A 10,049-nucleotide genomic window follows, 5' to 3' on the forward strand; every position below is an offset into this window, starting at 1 on the left:
TTGAATAAGAGACTATCTTAGATGCAGGACTATCTATAGTACAAATACCTAACTTAGCAGCAGAGATCCCTGGGAAATGGAAAGGAAAATGCCCCTTCACCCTTTTGTAGTTTTTTTCAAAGGTGTACAAACTGCTTTTCCAATTTATTAAACACTTTCAAATAATAGAACAAACCACCTCAAGATATATCACCAGAAAATCAGAGCAGATTCCTTCCTTCTAAAAAGTTTTAGGAGTTATGGTCAAAATTACACCTTAATAAACAAGGAGCCATGTCCTTTGATGAGCCTACTTGTTTCCATCAGAAATGCCACTAGATGAAGCTGGGAATTTATTTTGAAAGTCAGACATTATGACTATAGCATGTGGATTGGGCCTTGTCCCTCAAACTCGGCTTCAAGTGACTACCACAACAGCAGAGAGACTGAGCAGATTCCAATCAGAGTCCACAAAGAAAGCCATCTTCACTGATGAATCATTTATTTGGACAAGACAAAAACGTCTCCACAGGGTTTTCTTTTATACAGAAAGTGGAACATTTCAAATATATTAGTTTTTCGACAGAATTCATTTCAACCTGGTCCCAGGAACTGCTGCACACATTAGGATTCACGTTTTAGTAACACGTATGCGCCCATTACAGCCAAAAGAGCGTACTGTGAACAGAAACAAAATGGAAAATTACTGAGGTCTACAAATAAATTTGGCCTATGAACTTAAAAGGTAAAAACAGCTATTTTAAATAATAAAATGTATTCAGATAAAGTCTGTTCAATACTGGAGTGGTGACAGAATCAAAAGATGACCTCTTCCCTGGTGGCTTGTTCTCCAAATTAGCTGTTCAATGCATGATATGGTTAAAGGCCCCCAAACAGGTCAAACACTTGACACACAGACAGTGCAGTGCTTGTACCAATGCAGGACTCCTATTTCTTTTCAAGTGATTTAAAAAAAAAAATAGAAATAATGTTTCTGTTGAAGTTGTTAGATAAACATCACTGGGTTTATTGTCCTACTTTTTTGTATGTTTGAAAATTTCCATAATAATAATCGACAACTATATAAGTGCCATTTTAGAACACACTGTGAATTTAAAAGGTAAAAGCAGCTATTTTAAATAATTAATTTAAATGTTAATTTAAGTGGTTATGTTAATTTATAGTTAATTACAAATACTCTGCAGAAAAATTAATGGCAAAATAGCTAAAGAAGATGACCTCTTTACAGTTGTACAAGTAAAAGCTCCAATATTTAAAAATGAATAGGCCCAGACACACACATAAATTCCTACCTTAAATTTTGGATAGTCATTCTTTATTATGGTGACCATACCAACATATGGTAAAAACCTAAGTTGGGGGGATAAAAAGGAAGAAATATATAAATTTATGTTTATAATGAGGATAGTGACATTTGACACACTATGTATCAGCCTTAGGAACACATCTTCATGGGCATACCACTGGCTGTAGCTGTAGGGACAGCATTCACCCCTGTCTCACATGTTTTATCAGTAAAACGCATCAGAGCTAATAGCTGGGACAACTGTCTCAAGCAAGCACGGATTTGACCTAGGAATGGCACAAGTCTTCATCTGCTACACTTAAGATCATCAGTTGAACCGTATGTTCATTCAGAATAGGCAACTTTCACAAATCTTATTTTTTCAGAGGAAAAATAAGTTTCAGGTGGCCAATATGAAAATTACTGTTAGATAAAGCTTTAAGGCACATACATAATTAGTCTGTACTTTAAAAAAATATTTTCATTTCAGTGCTTTTCAGATTAACAAATACATTTACTGGGCAGTGAATACAAATGTGAATGCCATAACCTATATGCAAATATGATTATGATCCCAGAGAGACCAAGTTCACAGCTGGTGATTATGCCGAACAAATTAATATCAATATGGAATCAGTTCCACCCAGTCTCATCATCCCTACTAATGGGAAACAAGCTAACACACCTACAGTACCCTCCAGTCAAGTCAGAAGCATCCACCTCTCTGTGGTCCAGAGCCTTTCACCAGAAATACAGGGCAGATGACCTGAAATTCTCCTCATCTCCCCACAGATACTTGGTAATGCAACAGAGTGGTTAAAGGGATAGCAAGAGGTCTTAATCCACAACCTGATTAATAAAGCTACCTCTCACACAACTGTGGCCAGTGTCTCCAGCATAACACAGCTATGAGACCCAGAAAACAAGAACACATTTCTAACAAGGTTAAATATAAAAAGGATCATTGAAAGAGGAAAAAAATCTTCTTTTTTTAAAAATAAGAAGATACAACTGGGCACAGTGGTTCATGCCTGTAATTCCAGAGCCTTGGGAGGCCTAAGACTGGAGGATCACAAGTTCAAGGTCAGCCTTAGCAACTTAGCAAGGCCCTAAGCAACTCATTGAGACCCGGTCTCTAAATAAACCTCAAAAGGGCTGGGATGTGGCTCAGTGGTTAAGTCCCCTTGGGTTTAATTCCCAGTACTCCCACCCCCACCAAAAAAAAAAAAGATACACACTTGCTGTGTCAATTAGAAGCAGAACTCACTGCTGGAACAATCATATAAAATTAATATTAAAAGATTTATCAAGAACTGTTTTCAGGCTGGGTGTGGTAATCCCAGTGGCTTGGGAGGCTGAGGCAGAAGGACCGAGAGTTCAAAGCCAGCCTCAGCAAAAGCGAGATGCTAAGCAACCCAGTGAGATCCTGTCTCTAAATAAAATACAAAATAGGGCTGGGGATGTGGCTCTGTGGAATGTGCCTAAATTCAATCCTCAGTAAAACAAACAGACAAAACAAACAGACAAAAAAACTGTTTTCAGTAGGGAAAATAGATGTGACATCATTTAAATGTCTGCCACACCCCAGCCCCAAAAAATGTCTACCAAAAGATGCTTGGTTATAAAAGCTATCATTATCAATAGCACAGCATGTAGCCATGTAAAAAAATGGAGTCACAGGTTTAAAACAAAGTTTTTCCCACTTCCTTCTAGGTAAAATTATATATGCATCCACACACACCTGTTAGGCACAAAGTATCCAGAACATTCACCAAAATGTTAAGCAGTGGTCATCTCTGGGACAATTAGTTATAATTTAAAATTCACAAATAATTAATCCCTATGTGAGGATATGATAGAGTTAACCCATGATGAAAATAATATACTTAGAATTCAGTTTTAGATCCTAGAGAGTTCTAAGTTTTCTTTGGTCTTCAGAGTACACATCACAACTACTAGAACGCTCCTGACACGCCATATTTGCAATGAATGATTCTATTATCCTCTAAAGGTAGTTTCCTTCTGAATATTTTCCTGGTTCCTGAACTGTCTATGCGTCTTGAATGCTGGTGCTCACCCTCGTGCTCTTCCCACCACGTCCTTCTTCTCCAGCCAGTTCTGGCCTTCTTTGTATAAGCCTCTATCATCAACTTCATTATTATCTCCTTTAGTCAGAAATTTGATGTCTCCGTTATCTCTGAAAAGCAAAATGATGTACTCTCAAAAATTATTTTTAACACAGCACCATTAAAAAGAATTAGTTCACATACAACATTAAGGTCAGACATGAGCAGATGTGAGAAAGCAGCTGAGGAATACTTGATCTTCCATTGATCTAAGATGACTGCTTCCAGACAGACATTCAGAGGAAGCACAAATATAATGACAATTCTGTGGTTTAGATTCTAAAACACTCGAGTAACCCTGACAACCAGGAAGCACGGCAGAGTGCCAGGGGATGGGGAAGGCAAGGACTGGCTTCCAGTACAGCTACACTTCTTGCCTCACGCCTTCTTGGAAGGAAGGAAAGGCTAGCACCTAACCTGTTTTTCAATCTGGAAATCAGGGTATTCGGTGGGCAAAATATGTGAACAACCTCTGTGCAATTCTTTCAAATCCAGATTCACAGCACACCGAGATGCTGCTCAGGGGGAACTTCTCCAGGCTTGATCCAGTCACTCATCTTGAGTCAGACTAGGTCAGAAGTCAGGACACGAGGCTGATTTAACAAAGGGGTTGTACCTGAACTGTTTCTATTTCTTCTTAGACCTCATGAGCCAATTAGTCAACATGGATTATATTATTTTTCACTCTAGACATAAATTTGGTCCCCAAAATTACTTGACTTGAGCACAAAGTAAATCTAAAAGCAACTATGCTCTTTGCTTCCCTCAAACTTTCCCTTGTTAAGCACAGATGTATCAATGCACACTTCCTTCACCACTGAGCAAGCTGGTGTAAAATCCTGTTGGCAAGGAAATGAGAATCACCATGGATGGGATTTGTTAGGCATTCTAAACTGGCGCTGAGGTGGCCTTGATGCTAAAACACAGAACCATACAGTCTGGTGCTGTAAAGAGGGTGGTCCTTCAATAAGGCGAATGAAAAACATACCATTCTAATGAGATAAAATATTTAAAGCCCACAAAGATTTGAAACCATGTCCAAAAGAGCGTTTTGACTTACATTCATGGTTATACAGGAAACTGAGAAGATAAACTCCTGGCACTTCTCACAATTCATGCAAATTAAAACCAGTACCATTTACTCAACTTTGAAATGTCTCATCTTCATAAATTATTTTTAAATCAGGTGAGAGTACTGCCACGTCATGACTGAATGTGCTTCTTCCTCAGCAAGTAACAAGTAGGCAGCACCAACCACTGAACAGCACCAGTGCGGGGACACTAATGAAAACGGAGGGTCCCGATGTTCAACACAAAGTGCACTGAACATGTTAAGTATCAATGTCTTTGGGGACACCTGGAAGCAGTGAATGAAATGAGAATCTATACCAGAAGTACACAAATAGTTTCTCTCTCTCTCTCTCTCTCTCTCTCTCTCTCACACACACACACACACACACACACACACACACACAGAGAGAGAAATGTTCCATTATTTAAAAACTCATATAAATACCTAAATATAATTCTATAAATCATGTAGATAAAAATTCTACACTAAGCTACAAAAAGGGAAATGAACAAACAAGTATATAAAATGCTACATTTTCAACTGTCTCCTGGAAACTTTCTATATTTGAATTAGAGGTAAATGTTTGGTTCCAAAAAGGAAACCAGACCTTATTAAGGCCTGAAGTCCTCCCAGCACCTTAGGGAAAGGCAAGGCTGTCTGTAGGAGAAGAATTAGTGCAGGGTGTGCCATGACCAAATAATGAGGCGAGATGGAGAAAGGAATTTTTATCTATCTAGGGCTAATAATACTGCTGAAAATGCCACTTTGGCCAAATGTACAGAGAAACAGCTAGCTTTTTTGCACTTCAGAAAATAATTCTTTATCAAAAGAATCCGTTACAATGTGATTTGATCCTGTTCAAGACTCCTTCAAATAGCTAATGTAACACATTCCACCTAACATTTGTGTAGTGATTTGACTTTTTAGGTGCTTTTGTGAACATAAGTTCATTTAATTCTCATAATCACCATGAGTTATTGTGGGCAAAATATTATCACTCTTGCCTTACAAACTAAGGCAGCTGGTCCAAAGTCATTTGGTTAGTAAATGGCAGAACTAGGAACATAACCCAATGCTTTCACTACTTTTTAATTCACCATCTACCAAAATTTACAAAAACAAAAGAAGAAGAAAGGCCTCTTTACTTTTCATGAACTTTTATTACTCTGTGAACTATTGGAATGTCTCGTCCTTCAACTTTAAAAACGACTATTTCACCAGCTCTAATGGGGTCTTCCCGGAAATTTGTGAGGAAGAGAAGGTCTCCCCGGTGAAAGGCCGGCTCCATGCTGCCACTGGAAAGAAACACAAAAGTGAACATCAGTGTCACCCAGTGTCCAAAAGGGAATGATGACAAACTTACCAGTCAGAGCTGAAATTCCCATCAACAGTCTGCAAGTCTCAGATGCTCTAAAGGGTTTCCTTCCTGCTCTGGAGACAGGATGAGAGAGAAAACAGTTTCTACCTAGCTTGTGGCAGGCAAGGGCCCCAGTAGGCCCCTCTGCAGTTTGCATCAGGGAAGAAAAGAACCAAGGAGATGGACTTGCCCAGTAGAGCTGCCAATTTGAGCCTTCAACAAGCCCTACCTCTGCCAATCAGGGACTCCTCACTCAGAACTTCAGGCCAGGACTGCTGGCTAGTGCCCTAGGCAATTGTTTCATTCCTTGACCCACCCCAGCACCCAGGACAATGTTACTTGTTTAAGAAAAGAAAATCAGAAAAGTGACTAAACCCTAGGGAACAGGGCCTGTCCTACAGCCTTGCTGAAGGTTGGGACAAAATTGAACCCTGGTCTTGCTTCCTGCAGCAGCACCCTTTCAACCAGGTCCTTCCTAAAAAGGCCCAGTGTTAATAAGGACTGACTGATTTTGATGTGGAGGTCCACAGATAATCCCCACGCTACCTGTTCAAACTCATGCCAAAGCGTTTGGTGGATACAAAGTGAGCTGCAACCTACCGGGAGCTGGAATTTAAAAACTGGATCCATTTCCACATGCTCCTGCTTTGTTTTAATGTATGAGAAAAGAATAAGACCTAGAAGTGTGCCTGGACTGGGGCAGGTGGCCAATCAGCAGACAGCAACACCGGTCTAGCTGGAAAGAAAGGGGAGGAAGCAGCGGGCTACCAAGGCCACAGAAATGGCCTCAAAGGCAAGCGCAGCTCAGGAGGCTGCCCTCCTCTCCATTCCTCTTGTCCCCTGAACTTCCAGGGGATGCAGAATGAGGAGGGAGAAAGGCCTGTCACTGAGCCCCTGCTGGGAGCTTTGTTTTAAAATGAAACTGAGGCAGGATAGAATAAATAAAGAGGGGGCAGAGAGGAGACAAAGGAAGGACAAGGACTATAACTAATCTAAAGTCCTGCGGCATACCTTTCTAGGCCTGTCACTCTCCAAGTTAGTTCTTCTCCCAGGCCTGTCACTTCTAAAATTCTGGGAAATCTATAAATCTTAATTACCATAAACTCACCCACTTATGAAAACTATCTTGTGTACTGTTAATTAGCTATATAGTAAATATATTAAGCAGAGAGAGACAATATTTTAAGAATTGTATAATGTAGGGTACTTGCCAACATTATCTACTGATGGATAACAGAGACCATGTCAAGCCTAAGGATCCCTAAAATTGTCAGACCACCATAAACCACCTTGAGACCACCAGGCTGACGTCATCCACACATACCTTCCATGCCCACTCCTCACCAAGTAACTTTAAAAGAGCCGGAAAACCCCAAAGCATCTCCCACTCTCAAGATGGCCTGCATTCTCCCTTGAACTTGCACTCCTTACTTTACCCTCCTCTTGAGGGACCCACATTATCTCTTGAACATGTCTCTGCTTTCCTAACTAAATTTCCCTACCTCAACTGACACATCCTTAAATTCATTTCTGTGATGTTTATGGAGAGCCCCCTGTGTTCTAAGTTGAGGTCCCCCTCTCCAAGAATTTCTCAGACCTCCTCCAGTGACAAAACCAGTTGCCCCTGAGAAAGACACCAGATCAGCACTCAAAACCAAGAAATCTGAATAAAAAGGGAGGTGATAAGCAACAGGAATGGCTAAAAGGGCAAGAAAAAGAAAATATCTGAGCAAAACAAATATGGGTGTTTTCTTTTGTTCCCCAACATGGAATTTTATTTTGTCTTCTTCTGATAATGACTCAAAATTGCTTCAGGGTTTTGTCTTCTTTTAAAGAACAGCAGCTAAACTACTCAAGATGATTTCTTGAGATGGTGTCATCTCTACTCCTTCCACAGAATTCCTGAGGACACACAGTAGGAAGATATTTATAGAAAATGGTCTTGGTCCATGGAAACAGGACCACAGTGAGGAGAACTTCCCTCCATAAGTCTCAGAGGTCAGAAGAGCACACTGAAGCTTGGTGTTGAGGGATAGGATGTGTACCATTGGGAAAGTGGTTCTTTTAAATATTTTCCTAATAACAGCTTATAGTTGCTTTCTCCTGAGCCAGGAGTTCCCCCAAGGCCACATACCCTTCAGGATATCAAAAGTTTATGCTGCCAAATTAAACGGCTTTAGAGTAATAAAGGACTCTTTTTAAAAGTTCCCATGCACTGTACTCTCACAATAACTTCCATGTGTAAGCATGTCTGTGTGATTTGAGAAGGAGGGCCAGTGATCTCAGATCCAGTATTATTCTTCATGTAGCCATAATGTCAGCCAAAGAGAAAAACTTAAGTCAATTTGGAATCAAATGACCATGTTTGGGAGCCAGGAAATGCTCCAGGATGCTCTTATCCAGTGTCTTAGATCACTGGGTCTTTCTGCCAACTCTGGATCTAGATCACTGGCCCTCCTCCTCAAATCATACAGTCACCTTGAGATGTTTGTAACTTGGTCTCATGAGGCCCCAAGTTCCGTATCTACTAGGTGAGAAGATCCATCTAAATTTGAGGCTTTTAATTCTCCTCTTCCTCCTTCTCCTCCTCTTCCTCCTTATGGTGGTGGGAACAAAATCCAGAACCTTAGACATGCTAGGCATGCACTCTATTACTGAACCCCCTTCTTCTTCAAGGAAAAAAAAAAGGCTTAAAGTCCTTCCTTCATTGAGATATGACCAGATAAAATACCTGAAAGTGGAGCTGCTGCAAGTGAAATAAAGCTAGGTGCTGGGGTCCAGAAGCCTGGACCCTTTCTCCCTCCTCATCTATTCACCACTCCAGGGACCTCCCAGAGCATAGTGTGAAGACCAGTGAGACAGGGTCCCCTTGGTTCTGTTGTGAGCCACTCCATTCTCAGGCTTCTACATTTACGAAAACTTGACATCTCTACAAGCGTGCCCCTTGGCCAGTCACACGGAAGTGTATACAGGGCTGCAGCCCATTACATGGTAGCAGGCCCCGGGGAAGGAAAGGGCATTGGCTCCTGCACTGGTCAGCTGTGACTGCCCACATGACTGCTGCACCGCCCAGCCTAGAGCAGTGAGCCCCAGTGATCTGAGATTCAGTGGACATGACTTCATAGACTGCACGAAGTTGACGGAAATATTCACTCTTCTAAAATAAACATGCTGTACTTTCGTAAGCATAATAGTCTCCAGAAGACAGCAGCCATCTACAACAGTAGCACTGAAGCCTGAAAAAAGAACAGGCCCTTGCTGGGCACCAGGGAGACGCACACATCCTATCCATTGCATGAAGAAAACCAAGAAACATTATTAAAATTAATCATGTTTAAAAATCAATTTGTACACCAATAAGGCACTAATACCATATTGCTAAACTGTCATTTTGAAATGGATTAAATGTACCAGCATGACATGATTAAAACTATAAAATGTCTTTTGAAAAGGATAAAAATTTCCAACAAAAGTCAAGAAAAAATGAGACATTCTCAAAGCAGATATCAATAAAGAAGTCTCTACTAGTTTATTAAATTAGAATCTTTAATCATAGCTGTAACACAGGTTCAGCTCAAGGCACTCCATCCTGTCTTGACTAAGCAGTGTGACAGATCCCAGGGCCAGCTGGCGGGACCTACCTCAGCACCACCACGATGGGGCTCTCACTGCCCGTGAGGACAATCAAGCCTTTCCATATCATGAGTGCAGAAGACACAATCATGGCAAAGTTTAAAACCTGGTAGTAGAGCTGGAACGAGAAAAGCCAAGCTCAAAGTGAAACCAATGGCAGAATATTCATCAACCCAAAGCTGGAGACCCACTTATGAAATAAAACAAAAAAGATGTGATTTTACGACATGGAACTAATTTAAACAAAGTAAGAAATCAGGTGGCATTCCAACTTTCACCCATGAAATAAGTCCTTCAAATAGAGTCTCTTCTTCAGTGAGAAAAAAAGGAAGCAAATCAGAGCTATTCATACTGAGGGCTTGCTTTTTTCAAGCCCCCATGAGGCTCTGCTAACCACTCTCAAACCCCTCAGGGAACTTGCTATACAAATTCCACCACCAGGGCCTCCAGCTCTAGACTAGCCACAGGCCACAGTTCTCCGAAAAAAAGCATGTGCCTAATCCTCAGAGGCTGTGTGAATCCACCCAGAACTACCCTTCAGTAGCACAGCCAAAGACAGCCTCAAGTGAAAGGGTC

General features: G+C 40.9%; 1 protein-coding gene across 2 annotated transcripts; it reads right to left on the minus strand.

Annotated features, from left to right (window-relative positions):
- Positions 1-489: 489 nt before the first annotated feature.
- LOC308640243 (signal peptidase complex catalytic subunit SEC11C-like) lies at positions 490-9,588 on the minus strand. 2 transcript variants are annotated; one of them, XM_081312217.1, is made up of 5 exons: positions 9,482-9,588; positions 5,629-5,778; positions 3,363-3,482; positions 1,293-1,350; positions 490-657 (listed from the first exon to the last, which is right to left on the minus strand). In XM_081312217.1, exons 1-5 carry the CDS (start codon positions 9,562-9,564, stop codon positions 604-606), a joined length of 465 nt encoding a protein of 154 aa, XP_081168343.1. In that variant the 5' UTR covers positions 9,565-9,588; the 3' UTR covers positions 490-603. The 2 variants fall into 2 exon arrangements, with proteins under 2 accessions (XP_081168343.1, XP_081168344.1); XM_081312218.1 differs by lacking the exon at positions 9,482-9,588 and adding an exon at positions 6,441-6,642.
- Positions 9,589-10,049: the final 461 nt, after the last annotated feature.

The sequence above is a fragment of the Spermophilus citellus genome, assembly GCF_964194105.1.
Source record: "Spermophilus citellus genome assembly, contig: SCAFFOLD_91, whole genome shotgun sequence".
NCBI lineage: Eukaryota > Metazoa > Chordata > Mammalia > Rodentia > Sciuridae > Spermophilus > Spermophilus citellus.